Source organism: Astyanax mexicanus, chromosome 2 (assembly GCF_023375975.1).
Source record: "Astyanax mexicanus isolate ESR-SI-001 chromosome 2, AstMex3_surface, whole genome shotgun sequence".
Taxonomy (NCBI): Eukaryota; Metazoa; Chordata; class Actinopteri; order Characiformes; family Acestrorhamphidae; genus Astyanax; species Astyanax mexicanus.
The window spans coordinates 37,889,729-37,908,629 of NC_064409.1; the positions used below are offsets into that span (position 1 = coordinate 37,889,729).

Consider the following 18,901-nt stretch of genomic DNA (forward strand, 5'->3'; position numbering starts at 1 on the left):
ATAAAAACGGCTTTTGGTAATGTCTTGTTCTGCTAACAAGATGGGAGGATTTGAGTTATCTAACATTTTATATTAACTGATGCCACAAAGCCCTATGAAATGTAAAGTTAAAAGTGTACCATCAGACATCGTACAAAATTAAAAACAAAAGACACAATGTCAAACCTGCTCCTACACAGGCGTTCCCTGCGTTGTCCAATTAAATCATTTTATTAAATGGGATATTCAAATTAAATTTATACAAGCTTTATTTCCTTTATATGTTGAATTGAGCTTCATAACACTGTATAGTGAGCAGCATATAGGCTAACACAAGCAAATTCTTCCAATTTAATTAAATATTAATATTTCAAAACCCACCAGAGACCCCAACAATCTTAGCATCCTTTCTTTGCATAGTATTAAGTTGATCAGCCTAAAACCGATATTACGTTGATTCGCTTTTTTTTTTCATGCCTCTCTAGAATACTTGAAAGTGAAACTAAAGTGTTTTCATGCATTGCTCTGGGAACACATATCATGCAAATACCTGCTCTCTGATTGGATAGATGCGTTGTTTGGACAGATTCATTTGCAAAAAGTTGACCTCATTTGCATAAAGGTGACCATGATGCTCAGCACGGCTGCATTTGACGGAGCCGACGCTTCCCATTAAAAAATTATGTTGATTGTCTTGTCACATTAACTCACATGTGAAGATTAATAAAAAACTTTAGTGCTTTTTATTGTGTATTACTAGTATTTTGTCCCCTGACTATTGCCATATCCTATGGAAGCTAATCAACTGCTGCACTGAACTGTGGGATATGCATGTGGACCCTCCTGCATTAAATGTGAATGTTTGCACGGACAATCATAGACAGACCACCGGTCACGATCATTAACGCGCACTGTGCTGTTCACTTTTGGTGGTAATTTATCAGATGTCCACACTCAGAGCATCTGTATAACAAAACATGTGTTTTTGTCTCTGTGTATGTGTATGTGTTTGTGTGCTTTAGGTTCCAGTGTATGGTTCTTCACTGACAGCAGTCGACTCCGGGCTTCTGTTTCTCCTCCTGCCCTCTCAGACTTCTCTCTCCTGCTACCTGCTGGCTCCTGATGGAGATCCTGTTGCAGGCACTGGTGTTCTGCTGCCTTACACAAGCGCTGGTATGTGAGCACAAGATGTGACAAGGAACTAAAATATAATAATGATAATAATAATAATAATAAAAATCAATCAATCAGTCAAATATGTCAGGAGGAGATTGGGCAGACGGAGGGGTGTGGTCTGCTTGTATTACACTTAAACTTTTTGAATGACAGACCGAACACTTATTTTACAGAAATCCAGCAATTCGTCATGTTTGTGTGGTGATTGTTGTTATTCTCATCTGTGTGCAGATCCTGTTCCTGGGGCCTGTAATCTGGAGTTCCCTCTGGAAAATGACCCAAACATTTACCTGCGGTACAACCTTTTTGAGACAACCATTCGCTTTTCTGCTGCTAACATTGGACATGAAAGGTAAGAGATACCTATAAACACTATGTAATTACAAAGCTCATTATTTCCCCCGGGTTTAGCCTATTAATGTGTATTGGTCACTGACTCAGTTTGGTCCTGTTAGTTTTCCTTTATTTTCTTACTTTATTTGCTTTGTTTGTTGCCTGTTTGTTAGGCAGTTTTTGATTTTATGTTCCACCTTAAAAGGAGCAGCAGCTGTGGTGGAAAGGAAACAATGAGATAACATCTGCCTCACACGTAGGGTAGCCTGTGCTCACACACTGCAGTCTGTACAGACCATGCTCACCCCAATATCTCACCCTAAGTCGTTTTTGGTTTTGGGTCAGGGCAAATGGTGGCTAAAAAACTCCATAGCAGTAAAGCTGTTGTGCTTCCTTTTGTACTTTGCGTTTAGTAGGTAATGTAAGGTGCGTGTTTTGGGGCATATTTAGTTCGGTTGAGGTCTGTAGTTTATTATATGTAGTTGTTTAGTGTGTCATTTTTTTTTTGTGTCTTTTGCCTGTCTGCTTACTAACCCATTGTTCAAAATTCCTCTTTGAAAAATCTGATCATCATTTCTAGTTTTCAGTCCTACATTACAGTTAATTACTTAACTATAATTTTAAGATGCTGATGAACCTGAACAAACACATACAGTGGCTGGAGAGGAACCACACTGATAAAGAATGTCCTCTTCTGACCAACGCAACAAATTCTGACCACCCACTACTGTGTTCATGTTTATTTAAATTTGATGTGTGTGGGGTTGCATCTTTGCTGACCACTTCCTCCGCTGGACTCTCTCTGTTCTCTCTTTCTCTTCTGCTATTCAGCTCTCACTAATGATTCTTATCACTGTCTTCTGTTCAGAGGTGTCTCTCCCCCTGCCTGTGATGTGGATACCGGCCCGGGCACTCGCTGGCGGTTAGAGTACGATGTGTATCAGTACTTTCTCCCTGAGAATGACCTAACAGAGCAGAGCCTGATCAGCAGCATGGAGAGGGCTGCCATTGTGTCCAGCATGATGGAAAATGGGAGAAAGGTTAGTCACATACAGTAATACTCCATTCATTACCCATCATAACTATATATCATTTTTTTAGCCATTTCCATTTTTTTATACAGTTCATTTTACCATTTAAAATCAATACCATAATTGGTATTACTCTTTTTTAAGTATTGTTAGGTCGTAGTATTTTTTAAATAATTTTTATTAGTTTATTAGGTCATGTAATTTTCTATAAATGTATGGCTGTCCTGACCAACATATTGCAATCTTTACAAGCTTTCAAAGCAAATACCCAGCTAGTGTGTCTTGACTACATTAAATCAGGGTGGTGGAAATGTGCTCACTTTTGTTGCCAGCGGTTTAGACATTGATGACTGTGTGTTAAATTATTTTGTTTGCACTTAATATTTACACTGTTATACAAGCTGTACACTTAAGTGCAGCGTTATACAGAAGTTTCAGTTTAGCCAGAGGCACCGAGGCTGGAGCAGTATTAGCATTAGCCGCTAAGCGCTAGCTCAGAGGTGAATATTATCAGCCTGTAGCCTGCTGCTAACCCTGGCTAGCACAGCTTGTGCAGCATTAGTTGCTAAGCGCTAGCTCTTTCATCGTTTAGAGGGGAGTATATTGGACTGTGACCGTGATAAAACAAACCTTATGTGACAAAACGCTAGCTAATATCACCCTGGCTTAGAAGAACACTCAGGGTTCCTCAGTGTAGTGCAGTCAGGAGGCCTTAGTTGCTAACCGCTAATGCTTCAGTCTTTAGTGATGGAGAAATTTGGGAATTTAAGTTTACTGTAAATAAAAATCGCTTTTAAGAATTACAGTTTTATTTACTTAGCTTAGCTTTATTAACTTAACTTAATTAACCTATCCCCACCACCACCCTGCTGAATTAAAAGGAAAACATGGCAACACCCCTGTGCCTTACTAGTTTTGCATTATGCCCATTTTTATCTACCTGATGTATAAAAATGGACCAGAAAATAGACGTTTATCGATAGTGCGCCTTATAATTCAGTGCGCCTTAGAGTGCAAAAAATACAGTACTTTTCAGATTCAGCATTCAGATTTTTTTGGACATTCTCTAATAATTTTGAGAGTATTCTTCCTAGACTCTACACGAGTTTTTAACAGTATTATAGTAGATGGATAAATATTTAATTCGTATTTGTTTTTACCTGTTGTTTTTTTACTGGGACATGATACTGATTTGCACTGTTCTTCTTGTGTTCTAGTTGATGACCTTGTCCTCCAGGGACAGCACTCAAGTGTCCTTCAATTCCATCCCGGGACAGGGTGTTATATACTCCATTATAGTGAGAGACCCCCTCACCAACACCTCAGCTTCATACATCCCTGTTCACACCTACGCCTGCAGCTTCAACTCCACTCTAGATGGCTGCACTACGTTAGGTGAGTCATTGGCTTTACTTTCTGATAACTCTGTAAATGGTACCACTTACTGAGAAAAATACTCCAAATCTGTTGAAAATGTTTAATTTGCTTCTTTAAGAATTTTATACTGAAATGCCAAAAGTCAGGGGATTTATAAAATCAGATTGGGACATAAAATGTTACCTTTGGGGACAGATTGGGAATACCCACACCTGTTTCAGTTGTGAGGTTATATTGTAAGTGAGGCTGAACATCGGTCAGTGTGCTCATAGCAAGGCAATGCAAACTATCAGAGTTAGATAGTGGGAGCCAGATAGATGGGAAATTACAACTCTGATGTTGTGCAGATATATAGCATGACATACAAGACATTGGTTCTCGCAGTGGACCAGGGCTGCACGATTATTGTTTTAGCATCGTCTTCGCGATGTGCGCATGTGCAATAGTCACATTACAAGACGTCATTATCACTTAAGGCAATTAAATCAAACAGGTCGTGTTACAATGTTTTTGATTCTTGAAACACAAAGTAGATACACAGCGCTGTCTCTGTATATGTGTAAGTGACAGGCTGCTGCTCCTTGCGTGAGAAGCGTGAGGGGGGCAAGAGTAAACACAAGGCAATCGCATGACCTTCATCCACGTGGCTGGGCATGTGCTTGTAAACGCACATAGAAAGCTGTGCACCTCAGTCCAGCACAGTTTTGCAGCGCAGATATTTCCAGTTACAGCTGAATTCACGCTTTTAATCCTGGAAAACGCTCTTATTTTCCTTTTAAAAAGCCATTTAAATGCCTGATTAAAGGGCCGATTACAGTTATTTTGCGTTTTTCCTCAGGTTTTGAGTGCTTGGCACTGGACATAGTAAAATTCCAAAACACAATAGTAGTTCCTTTCTCATGAAATGTGGTATGTCAGTGTATCATCAACCTTTTCTTTTTTCTAAATCTGTGTTATTTTTTCTCCACAGGGAAAATATCCACCAAAGTTTTTTTCACCATTGCAGGACTTGCAGGACTCTTTGTATGTTTCTTAGGGCATCGTTTTTTCAAATGTGGTGAGTGGACCTCTTTAATGATTACTTGTCTCTTTCATGAACTTTTCACTTTCTTCACATTCGTCTTGGCCTGGACCTGGCAGAGATAAACAGAGAAGGTCACCAGTTTAGCTTTAAACATTTTCCCACAAGTTTTAGTTATTTTGGTACAAGAAAACACTACTCTCTAGGGTAAGAGAACAGCTTTATGGTACAAAGGTCATGTGTGTTTAAAAAGGGCAGAGTTATAAGCGTTCTTGTTAGTGTAGTTGTGCTAGTTCCTGTATGCAGTGGAATCTGTGATCCTACTGAGCTCATCTCAAGCACATGTTCAGCAATCATGTGTGTTTCTTTATTTATTTTTTATACAATGAGCCTGTCTGTGCTAGTGAATTTGACATAGAATTTGAATTTGAATAGATAGATGGACCTAGAAGCTCCTCACATGCTGTTCTTCTGTAACATCCACCACTCCCATCTTCCCCACAGAGCTGTTCTGCATGGGTTTTGGCTTTGCAGCTTTCTTCTTCTTCGTGCTGATCACAAGAACCACCATGCTGGATTACAACAGTGAGTCCAATTCATTACATTAATGTCAGGCTGAACTAACATTCTTGTGGAAACTGGGGCCACTGATTATTATGACAGAGCAGAAAACAAGACAAAAGACATGTGCTATAAAAATACAGCAATAATAAAGTGCCCGAATATATATGACTTAATTTTAATGATTTAATAATCTTTCAAGATATATTAACATTTGCTACAGATTTAAAGTTTAACACACTTAAAAAGGTAAAGATAGAGTAGCTTGTGAAGCTAAACAATAATATTCAATGGTAGTGACAAAGCATATATCAGAATATATCAGTAGCAGTAGCAGCCCTATAAGATTTACTTAGCAATGCCATAGCAACCCCTTTAAAACACCACAGCAACCATCTGAGATATCACAGCAACTGCCTAGAGACTAGTAAACACTATGCAACTGCTTTAAATACCATAGCAATCAACGTGCCACACTGTAGATTCCCTATAACATAGCAACCACTTATCAATACCATAGCAACTAACCATAGCAATCAATGTGCCACACTGTAGCACCCCTGTAACATAGCAACCACTTATAAATACTTATCAATGCGACATTCACTTAACGATACCATAGCAACTACCTGAGACACCACAGCAACCACCTGGGATTTCACAGCAACTGCATAGAAACTGCTTATAAGTTAAAAGTTAACAATTTGCAAAATCATGGCAACTGTCTTAAATACCACAGCAATCAAAGTGCCACGCTTTAGCAGCCCTAACACTTAGCAACACCATAGAAACCACCTGAGACACCATAACAACCACCTGGGATGCCACAGCAACTGCCTAGAACGTTTTCATAAACACCCTGGTAAACACTTTGCAACATGAGGGCAACTGTCTTACATACCATGACAAATAACGTGAATAACGTGCCAGACTGTAGCATACCTGAAAACTTTTACTTAGCAATACCATAGTAACCACCTGCGACACTATAGCAACCACCTGGGATACCACAGCAACTGCCTAGAAACTTATTATAAACACCCTAGTAAACACTATGCAACTTGATAGCAACTGCCTTTAATACCATAGAAATCAATGTGCCATCCTGTAGCACCCCTGTAACATTTGGAACAACACAGCAACCAACATACCTTAGTAACATCATAGCAACCATTCATTGACCATTTAGCAACACCATAGCAATCACCTGGAAGACTATAGCAATTAATTGTACCAACTAGGGTTGGGCGATATGGCTCTAAAATAATATCACGATATTTCAGGGTATTTTTCCGATAACGATATACTTGGCGATATAGGAAAACTAAAATAATTCATTCATTTCAGGAATATAGTATAATAGTATAACAGTATAATCATAATGTGGCAAAATAGATAATATGGCATAAAATATAATATAATGCAGCAAATAATAATGCAGAATATTTAGTGCATGCATATAAACTGCAAACTAAAACAATTATACAGTAAATACACCTAAAGCTTCACAGTAAATAATAGACTAATTTTAAAACAGAACAGCCCTATTATCACGATATGGATTTTTAATGTCATAATATTTCTGTGTCACGATATATTGTTTACGATATAATATTGCCCACCCCTAGTACCAACCACAGCACTTTTCAGGAAATGCTCTTTTTTTAGTTTGATTTTCGAACCTGTTTAGCACTCCTCAGTGACGCTCTCAGTAAACTGAAAGTTATGTAGCTCCTATTGTTACGTAACACTGATCCAGTTGTGGTTGTTTGGAATGTTTTGCTTCTGGTTGAACCAGAATTTCTGCATTTCTCTTTAGTTCGCATATCATTTACCTTTTTATTCAATTCAGTCACACTAATCAGTTTTAGCCTTTCAAGTTTGTTTTCTAATAGAGCTGCTGTAAAGTGGTTATTTCCAGATCCTTCATTCAAATAATTGCGTAATGTAGTTACACAAACTGGCTGAGCATGCCTCTGATTGGATTTACTAAATCACATGCACTGTGGAGTAACTGTAACTGTAAAGTCCTGTCAGGGGGATATCATGTTGCTTGTTTTCCTTTTGTTTTGTAATTCTTGACGCTACTGTACCGTAGTGTCTTGTGATTTAACCGGTTTCATGGCGTCATGGCGACTGCATGTGGCCTGCATCATCTGAACTGTGCTGATGGTGCAGTTGGAATGTGGAGCAACCAGAAATGTGTGTGTGTTTTTTTCTGATGTGCCTCTTAAAAACAAGCTTTATTTGATTTGTGGGTTCTTAGTGATGTAGACCTGAGAGGAGGCCTGAAGTGGATGTTTTTTTTTTTAATTCACATTAACATAACAGTTGTGCAACACTTGTTTCCATGAGATGAGAGAAATGCTTGTAGCTTTAGTGTTTAATCTTGGTTTTATCTGCCCGCTGGTCAGATGAGTCATGCGTCAGATGATTCATTGTCTGTTCACGTGCACACAGGCTGCTGCATGGCGGTTGTTGTTGAAGACCAGGACCTGGTTATTTCCTCTCACTCGTACCTCATTCACACTCAGCCCACGCTGTTACTTCATGCGGCTTACAGTACAGCTCTCACTCTTAGCAAGCATGAGCTAAAATGAAGCATGTGCACTTTCCGAAACTTTGCAGAGCTTTTTGTGATGAAAGTTAAACCAGCAGAACCTGTGAACTGTAATGGGTACTGTGTAAGTGTAATGTTGTGTTGTGCAGGCTGTGCAATAAGCTTTGAACAGTGTGCTTTGAAACACGTTTGATCCCTGCCTAGCAGTAGTGCTGGGCGATTATGGTGACAAAGAAAAAGTAACAAAATGGTTCAAAACTAGGTTTACCTTTAAAAAAAAAAATGTAAAAAAAAAATATATATATATATATATTTTTTTCTTACATTTATATATATATATATATATATATATATATATATATATTTATATATATATATATATATATATAACATTATTTTGAAGTCCATGCGTTACTATCACGCGCTGGCCTTGTGTCTACACAGCAGCAGAGAAACATACACACTGACGAACGCTGGATTATATTTCAGAACGAGGGTTTGTGACTAAAAATTAAGAAATAACGCACTAAACGAGTCACAGAAGAAAGTTTGAAGGATAGATTATTATTGTTTTCCACAATTATTCACAGATCCTCAACAGAGAGAGAGATTGTTTTATCCCACCAGGTGTTTGTGTTAAAAGTGCTAATACAGTGCTGGTTAGAGCTCAGTCCTCGGCATAATGTTTAGAAAATATGCATGCATTGGTCTGTGGGAGGCGCCGATAAATAAGGTAAGACAGATAAACGCATCAGAAATTAGTAGCATTTTCGGATATTTTAGATTAAAAAGATAAAATGTCTGTATGTAAAATCACGATTACTCCGTTTTGGAAATTGCAGTAAAACTGTAATTGTGAAAACTGCCCAGCACTTCCTTGCAGAGTCACAGCGGGTGGCATGGCCCTCCCTCTCCCAATCAATTTGTTAAGTGATGTAAAGGAGTAAGCATTCTCCTCCAAGTGTGTTTAGCTGGCCATTGATGTTGCTTTTTCCAATGCTGTTGTTGACCAATAATAATAACACTAGAAAGAAGAAGATGCCTGCTAGCCTTTTTTATCCCAGTAGTTGTAAAATCTCTTATTGGACTCGACCGACTCCATAAAAAAACTAAGTGTATTTCCTGAGGAATCCGGGATGGTGATTGCAAATTATCAATATTGAGCTAAAGTGACACTACAAAACTTGTTTTCTTGTAATTGGTAATCATTTAAACGTTGTATTTTGTACATTATACGACTGATCAGTGACTTACCTTATCTTTCACGAATTACATGATCAATTAGTAGGAGGGACCCACTATGAGTCTGTCTGAACCTGCGAGAGAGACATTTCTTTTTCTCTACTTTTTATTATATTTCATTAGAAACGTTAGAAACTTCCAGTCACAACACTACCTGATTTCGAGTCTGCAACAGGTCCAGATATTAAACCTAGATATTCTGTCAGCGGTTTGTGAGGAATCAGCTATTTACCCTCTTTCAGTAGTACATGTATAGTGTCTGAGCCCATTAAACACTCATTATAAAATGGTCTTAATATGACAATAATATTGTTTATCGTAATTGAAGGGGCAATAAGACACCCTAACTGAATTACCCCTGTTATGCCAAGTTAAGGACATGATTTTTCGGTCATAGACTGTTTTTGGAGATTGCCAAACGCCCATGGTTGGAGGTTACTTATTGCCCCATCAATTACGATAAACGATACTATTGTCATATTAAGACCATTTTATGCCACTGATATGATAAAATGCAATTACAATGTTTTTACTATTAATGGACTTTACATTCTTAAGAATATTCAGACATTCAAACTGACAAACGATTTTGAAATAATATATATATATATATATATATATATATATATATATATATATATATATATATATATATATAATCATAAAAAAAACACATCATTATAATGACATGTGATAAGCTTATATAAATAAACTCAAATCAAACAGAACCAGTTTTTTTATTGTTGACATACTGGCTTCATCGATAAATCAAATTGTGCACATTTATTGTACCGTAAGTCGATAATGTAATAAGGACATCTTATATTTGAGATTATTCAGAGTGTTCTCTATTGCAAATCATTGCAGTTCCTAAACATCTTTTTGAGTGGCTACCTGAGATGCTTTTCCACAAGCTTCCATAGAGCCACACAGCAAACTAGAAGTACTAAAAATAAAATGTGTTTATTTAATATGTGTTTTAATCAGAATTACTTTCAAGACTACAGTTTCTATAAAAAAAAAACATTAAATCAGGTGTGATTAACCAGTATATATATTTTTTTTTATTCCTGCAGTTCGTCTGACGCTGACAGCAGTGATGGGCGTGGTCGGGGGTGTGATCTTGGTGATGACGTGGTGGCGCTTCGGTTCAGTGATGGCGTGTGTCGTGGTGGTCGGACTCATTCTTGGATTTCTCGTCTCATCAATTGTCTTCTTCACACCACTTGGTAAGTTGAAGAAAGTGACTAAAACTATGTCAAATTTGTGTCAAAAATGGCAAAAATCATGAGGAACTAGAGGCTTGTTCTATTAATTTTGACATGTGCCATGAAGGCTAAAGTACACTGCAGTGAAATATGCTTTTGCATTAAATGTGGATGTGATTTGCCAAAGTTGCTTGTCTGTGTACATTATTGGTCAAGATTATTAACACTCACAGCACTGATCTATTTCTGGTGCAACGACATCATAAATGGAATGTATTATCCATATGGCAACCACTATCAGGCCTCCCATAAACTCTGATAATTCAGGTTGCCTTGCCATGATCATGTTGGACAGTGTTCAACCACACTCATACAGGGGTAGGCTTCCCAAGCTGTCCCCTGAGTTAAAGATCAAGATCAATTTAGCTCATGAGTTTTGTCAAATTAGTGTAATTTCTGTCAGCCCTTGAAAGTTCTGTAAAATAAGGAAAAAAAAAGTTTTTTTGACAAAATAAATATAAATGTCTGACTAGATTCTTGATATCACAATCATTATACTAATGGAAGCTATTAAAACAACGCCATAAATCAAATTTCCTGTTTATTTATTTTGTGTATAACTTCTGACAGCAAACCCCTGCACTTTAAACTGTTATATATTTGCTAGTGTAAAGTGTGTGTGTGTGTGTGTCTGAGTGAAACACACACACTGATAAGTTCAATGATAGCTAACAGCTGATTAGATAAGAACTGTTATTGAATATTATGTAATTATGTAATATTTCCACTCTGTGCAAACAGCCTCACTCTGGAAGTAGGCGACTGCTTGGGTATTGACTGGTAACTTTTCAGTTACTGTTCACAACAGTGATAAATTATTGATAATTATGTTTTAATTACGTTTTAATCAATTTAATTGTTAGAAGCAGCTAGTCCCGATCATACTGCTATCAATGTTGATCAGATTCATGCAGCAAATCAGTGCTTTTAAAAGACGAAACACTCAGTGTAGCTGTTTATTAACTTGCCATGACCCACTGCACTTAGCAGCTTTGCACTCTAGATGTGTGTAAAGTAGCTGAAAATGTGGTTAATTTTTTACTGGAATCTGTACACTGTTGCATGTAAGAGTTTGGGCCCCTCTGGTCCAGTGTTCTGTTACAGTGTTAACAGCAATTAGCAAAATATTTTTACTTTGCAAATGTAACTTTTCAACCTTTTGCCACATTTCAGGCTTCAAACGTGAAGATATGAAATTGTAGTTTTTTTGTGAAGAATCAACAAGTGAGACACAATCATAAAGTGGAAAGAAATTTATTTGATATTTTAAACTTTTTTTAGACATAAAAACCTGAAAGTGGGGCGTCTTGAAAGTAGTTTTTTTATATGTTTATCTATTTAGGCCTTTAAGAGTATGTTTGTATAATTCTTCGTATTTACATTTTACATGCATGCTCTGAATATTCTGCACTTTAGTATTTTGGATTTAGTATACAAGATTATACTACATAAAACTTTTACATTTGTTTTGTTGCAGAGGTATATTATGTATTTTTATATCAGTAAAAATATCAAACACAAAGTGAGTCAAATCGCCCACGCTTACTAGTAATGATTCTTATTATTGGATTACACATTTTAGTAGCCAGCTAATGCAATCTTTCAAACTGTGTGATGATTAATCAGTGTCCATAGCATGATTCAACCACCCCCATGTTTAACAGCTGGTGGGATGTTCTTTTTAGGACATTCTGCTCCCTTTTTTTTAAACCTATCTTATTGCTTATTGCAAAATCTTTGGCTTGACCGAACTTTTGCATGCCACTATACAACTCCACAGTATTGCAATAAATTCTGGTTTCCTGCATAAAGACTGGTGTCTTTATGTAGCTATTTGTTATTCTGGTTCTAATTTTTTGTCTCATTTCCCCCTTTGTTTTGTTTGTTTTGTGTGGTAGGTGACCTGGCCGTCTTTCGTAATGACGTGGTGTTCTGGGGGACGTTCAGCTGCATTGTGCTGGTTGTGCCCCTCTTCTTCATACGATTTCCAAGAGAGGTACTGAACAGCATTCAAGAGCCCTTCAGACTTTGACCATTTATTAGGCCACATACCACCCTGATCAAACTAAATCTTCCAAGTAGCACCCACTGGAGACACTTTTAAAATCCCCAAATAATTGAGTAGTGTTTCTGGTGATGCCGTATGACTACTCGAGACATTTCAGAAAGCTTGAGACAAAGAACTGCAGTGTAAGGAACTATGGTGTCCAGATTTCATTCCCTACAACCCTAGGGTAATTATTCAACCATTGAGCACATTTAAAACAACTCCGCTGACCAAAGTGCTGAGCAGTAGAATTTAAAACAAAAAGAAAACAAACAGAACAAATTAAATTAAATCAAATCAAATCAAATTACATTCAATCAAATCAAATTACATGAAAAGCTAAGAAATAAAAATAGAATTGTTAAAAGTCAAGCTTCCACATTTAATGCTAATGCAGAACCATTATGCCATTCTACAGGGTTCTTCTGCAGGGTCTGTAAAACTGATGGTAATGATTAATGAGTTCACACTCTATTAATGAGAGTAAATAATGGTACAGTTGTGGGTTTACATGCTGACTGCAGCAGTTTTACCCTAAAGTTCTACAATCCCCAGCATACACTGTGCCTAATGTGTGTTCTGCCTCGTCTGTCAAAGCTACATCAATGATTACATGCAGTGTTGCCAACTTAGCCATTTTGTATCTAGATTTATTAACCTTTCAGTCATTTAATCACTTTTTTATTACAAATCTAGCAACTTACTGTAAAAACCTACAGCCACATCCCACAGAGAAGAATAGTGCAAACTGCCCAGTATGCACTCTTTTAATCTGATCCCAAGGATTATTAAATTGGCAAGAAAGAAAAAATGCCTAAAAGGGGTTTAGTTCAAGATAATGGGTAAGTTTAAAAAATTCTACCTCCTGTGAGCTTTTCACATTTATTTGTAGCTAATATAGGCTTTTGTAATATACATATATATTTATGTTTGTTAATATTTATATATTTATAGTTATAATTAATAATGTAAGTACTAATGTAATAGTTCAAGTCCCTATATTTTGTTGGCACAGTCTTTGGCATATTTTAAATAAATAGTGATTTATATTTCTGAAACTTCCTGATCGAAAGTAATTATATATATATATATTTTTATATTTATAGACTACATTTTCTTAACTCATCTGAAGTACCACCAGTAGTGGGTTTACCACAGTTTGAGAACCTCTGTTCTAGAGTGTACTAGACCGTGATTATGATGTAGTATTGCATCAGTTTCTAAAACTAACACCAAATTAGCTTGCAGCCATTTTTGGGTTGTTTTGTTTGGTGGTATCAATTCTGTGGAATTGTTGTGTTTTGTATTTGAGAAGCTCTTGTTCTGCAAAAAAGTGTTTGGTGGTTAAATACTGAAACCTAAAGAGTGAGTGTGTAAGCTGTGTGTGTGTTTCAGGGTAATATAATCACATGTGGAGTGGTGGGTGCATATACAGTTGTTCTGGCTGTGAACGCTTACACCTACACCAGCCTGTCCTACATCACTCTGGATGTCCTCAAACGTCTTCTCAACAACAACTTCAGCAGAGCCTTTATCACAGTGCCTCTGCAGAATATAGGTGAGACAGACTGCAGACAGCCTGCAGCCACACCCGCCCTCCATACTCCATTCTGCCCTTCAATTCTGCGGCCTTACAGCCTTTATATAAACAGCCTGACATCATTTAGTCTACTTCTTTTTGGTGCTTTTCTACAAAACTTCCATTCTACTTCTCATCTAAGTGCAAAAGCTTTTAGAATATTAACTGAAATGTAAAATAATATATGATGGTTAAATATTTAAAGGTTTATTTGTTATTGTTATAAAATGTTGTAAGTAGTTTCTATTATCTCAGGGAAATAAATTATTATACAAAAATATGGAAAAAAATAAGAGACCACTTCAGTTTCTGAATCAGTTTCTCTGATTGTGCTATTCATAGGTATATGTTTGAGTAAAATAAACATTTCTCTCAAATCCCAAATAAAATTATTGTCATTTAGAGCTTTTTTTTTTTTTTTGCAGAAAATGAGAAATGGCTGAAATAACACAAAAGATGCAGAGCCTTTAGACCTCAAATAATGCAAATAAAACAAATTCATATTCATAACGTTTTAAGAGTTCGGGAATCAATATTTGGTGGAATAATCCTGGTTTTAATCACAGTTTTCACACGTCTTGGCATGTTCTCCTCCACCAGTCTTACACACTGCTTTTGGATAACTTTATACCTTTACTCCTGGTGCAAAAATTCAAGCAGTTCAGCTTGTTTTTATGGCTTGTTATCTGTCTCCATTCCTCTTTATCTCTGTCTGTCTGCTTTATCTTTCTCTCTATCTCTTTATATCTCTATATCAAGATCTCTTTATCTCTGTATTTCTCTCTCCACCCCTGTAGATTTCATCATGATCACAGTATGGGTGGTTCTAGCTGTCTCGGGCATCGTGGTGCAGCTCTACAGGGAACGCTCGCGACCCTTCTTCCCACCCAGCCCGTACGTAATGTGGTGCCAGGAGCGAGAGCGGCGGAAGACCAACGTGCTGGACCCGAGCCACCACACTCCCGCCTTCCCCGCACGCCTCCTGGCCCGCCTTCGCCAGCTCACTCGACCTGCTGAACCTGCCGGCGAGCGCACGCCCCTCCTGCTCTGATCACCTCTGTCTTTCACTGAGAGAACATACTGTGGAAGATCCACTGAGCTCATACTCTATTCCACTGCTGGATGAGGACATGAGGATGAGTGGTGAAGACAGGAGGACGGGTCCTTCAAAAAGACCCAAAAGAGGCAGGAGGTCCTGCCAGGCTACCAGACCAGGATACACTCCATTCAGTTGCCTGCACACGTACACACATACACAAATACACACGCTCCTTGACTGTGCTACCAAATTAGACCATCTGAAGAAACCAGAAAATTTCAGAGAATTCCAGGTCATAGCTTGTCTGTGGGCTGGTTGGTCACCTTGGTACGATTTTGGTCAGCACCCTAAACCATTATCTTCATGGTGAATTGTGAGAAAATGAAAACTAATTGTGTACCAACAGACACAAATTCAAATGTTTTATATGGAAAATGGCAAATGGAACATGTTTAAGGACTGGGCTGTTCCTAAAATAAGGGCTTTGATAGACTAAGTGGAGTCTTAAGTACAAGTCCAAAGGTTTGACCTTTTTCCATGGCAGAATAATTAAGGTTGCTAAGGTTGTTTTTAACCCTTTTTTTTCTTCATTCTAAAAAGAAAACTACCTAAAAACAGCTTCACTCATCTTACTATGGTGATGAGCTTGTCTCAGATCATTTTTAACTTTGTTAACTCTTTACCTATTTACAGAAAAATATCCCTTCAGAGTATCTAGATATTTTAAAGCATTTATGTTACTGTTTATATCTTTATATTTGTACATATTTTACTAGAGATGAGTCTCCCAAAAGCACAGAGTTCACTGTTAGAAAGGAGGGTGAGAATCACTTTGTACACTCTCGAGTTCTCTCAGTCTTAACACTGTGATGCTTTTGGGCCTAGTTTAACCTTTTCACTTTTGTGTTTTTTGTCTCAGAATGCTCCTGCTTAGCCTGCCAGCAGTTGTTTTTTAAAGGGGCTGTATCACGGGCAACTTTCAAAAGCAGCCAAAACAGACCAAAGTCCAGAATGAAGAACGTGGAGGGTTTTTCCCGTCCAGTTGCCTTTTTTTTAAACCATTTCTGGAGTCTAGAGAAGTCTTATTGTTTTGATTTAGATTGTGCCACCAAAATCACCTGCCTGATTATATGGACTGTGCCCACATAGTGACGAGGTTTTATAAAGCAGATTAACTGCTGAATTCTCAATAGAGCTATTCCTGGATTGAGATGACCTGAGGCGTCTGTCAGTTAACTCTCCTGATAACTGTGGATCCTGCAGGTAAACTTCATTTCAGGATGAAATTACTTTTTTAGCCTTTGTACCTTTTACCTTGTTACACGAGAGGCTACAGTTAACCTCTACTGATTATTTTTGTTTTGACACACTATTGTTTTTGTGCACCAAGTAGAGTAGTTAATTTTAGTTTTTATGTAAACATAAACATTGTAGCATTGTACTACTGTTTAATTGTCATGTGGGACTGATGATAAGGCTGTTTGTTCTTACTGCAGAAATTTGCACATCCTGGAGATTATTGGGAAGCTATAGAGATATATTATAACCACTTGAATGTTATAAGGTCCCGTTTCCCCCTGCTGAATGTTTTAAAAGGCACTTATTTAGAGGAGAATGCTGGTTCACTTCTTATAACTCTGAAAAGTTCTCTTCAAATGTCCAGATTTGAAGATCTGAAATGTAGAATTTGATTACAGGAAAGTGGAATGGGGAAATGAATATAATCACTGCCAGTCTATTAATTTATATACTCATTTATATGTTCTATATGGTCCCTTTGTAACTGCCACTTTAGATGTACTGTTCGAGGCCTTGATTTATTTGGGTGCCAACTTTTGTCCTCTCAGGGTTTTTGCAATAATACCACTGAATGGCATGCCACCCTAATTTAAACAAAGTCTATTTTTGCTCTCTCAGAAATACAGACAGCAATGTTGTAGCTTCAAACAAACTGCCTACAGCAACAACATCTCGCTTGAATTTTCTGTCCAAGCTGAAATTACAGCGTGTCATTGTCATTTATGGCTGTAATTTTTGTAGGTTTATTTTCTTTTCTTTTTGTTCCAAAATGTATAACATTTATGGGTACCAATTTAAAATAAGACTACCTTTATAAAGGGTTTAAAAATTTATCACAATTAGTTTATTGATGGTTACTAATTAGGTTGTAAAAGCCTTAAAAATCATTAATAATCAGTTATAACACATAGAAAGGGCATCAATGATCTGTTGTTTGTCAAATAGTGAACCCACAGCCGTCTTTATTGTTGCCCTTTCTATGTATGTGTTATAACTGATTATTAATGATTTTTAGAGCATTTACAGCCTAATTAGTAATCATTAATAAACTAATTGTAAACCATTATAAACCCTTTATAAAGGTAGTCTTAATTTAAAGTGGTACCCATTTATGTTTCAAATTATTTTGTAATACCTGAATGTAATAAAGTTGTAAATGTTACATGTATCTTGACTTTCTGTATCACTCTGTTTATGTGACACAGTTTGTGTAAATTGAGTTCAGTCTGCTACTGGACATGGTTTCACTATCAAAACTACATTAACAATCTTTGTCTTAAAGATTAAATTCCTCATATTATCCTATTATAAAGTCTGAGACGTGAACTGAGCTTCTGTTAAAAGTTTAAGTAGCTTATTTTTTCCATTTATATGATGAATGATGCAGCTTATGCCATTGTTTTGAGGTCAAGAAAAGGGATGTTGAGCACATTGTGTGTTCTTTATAATTATGTATAATTTTTGTCTTCTTCGTAGAGCCCATTAAACCTGTTTGATGCAAATATTGATTTTATATTCAGCACAGATTGGTGATAATAATTAAATTAACCAAATCATAGAGAAATCACTGAACTCCTCTGAACACCAGCTTTCCAGAATCACAGTGGAAGGGTGCTGGCCTATAGTTTCAGGGCAGCAGTTACAATTCAATAGTTTGTGATGTATTACAAAACTGTAAGCAAGACAATATATTGTACGTTTTTTTAAGGGAGATTGGGGACTGTCATACTGTAAAATACACCATTTATATAAATCAAATCTTTTCATTTTTATCTAATTAGAACTATGGGACTGAAAAACAAAGTATAGCAATGCCCTTTAGCAGTGAAGGTTTAAACACAGCACAAAAGTCATTATCTTCCACCAGCCATTACATGTAAACTGTTCCTTTAAAATCAATATTGTGTCTTTGATAATACCGTATAACAAAATAAAATATCACAATACTTCGATACATAAATATTTTCTGACACACAGTAAAGGGAAGAATCATGTGGAGAGCAGTAGGGAGCAGTGTTTCTTAACCCTTTTGAAGCACCTTCCCTATTTCCTGCATTGTTTTTTTTTTTATCTTTTTTTTTTTTTTTTACATTTCTGTTACCTTACAACCACAACTTAAATGTATTTTATTGAGATTTGGAGTGATGAACACAAAGTAGCACATAATTGTGAAGTGGAATGAAAATCAGACTAAATTACACACAGCTGGACTCTCAATTATATATAAAACGTTTTAATATATATTTTTATACTTTATCATAATTCACAATTCAAATATCTACATTTTTAAATTAAGGGAATTATTTAGAAATGTAATGGCTCACCGCGGCCGTGACCCTCCGCTGTCTGCTGCTGTGGCCGAGCGCTCTCCGCAGCCGGGACCCTCCGC

At 36.9% G+C, this 18,901-nt stretch overlaps 1 protein-coding gene across 1 annotated transcript in view; it reads left to right on the top strand.

Moving 5' to 3' along the window:
• The window catches only part of tm7sf3 (transmembrane 7 superfamily member 3), a 29,116-nt gene extending 11,299 nt beyond the window's left edge, over positions 1-17,817 (top strand). The window contains exons 3-12 of the mRNA XM_007233680.4: positions 1,002-1,152; positions 1,387-1,507; positions 2,357-2,528; positions 3,737-3,914; positions 4,867-4,953; positions 5,422-5,502; positions 10,357-10,509; positions 12,447-12,544; positions 13,991-14,153; positions 14,972-17,817. Of these exons, the coding sequence (XP_007233742.2) occupies positions 1,002-1,152; positions 1,387-1,507; positions 2,357-2,528; positions 3,737-3,914; positions 4,867-4,953; positions 5,422-5,502; positions 10,357-10,509; positions 12,447-12,544; positions 13,991-14,153; positions 14,972-15,225 (1,458 nt within the window). The 3' untranslated portion in view covers positions 15,226-17,817. The remainder of the gene's footprint in view (positions 1-1,001; positions 1,153-1,386; positions 1,508-2,356; positions 2,529-3,736; positions 3,915-4,866; positions 4,954-5,421; positions 5,503-10,356; positions 10,510-12,446; positions 12,545-13,990; positions 14,154-14,971) is intronic.
• The last annotated feature ends 1,084 nt before the right edge of the window (positions 17,818-18,901 follow it).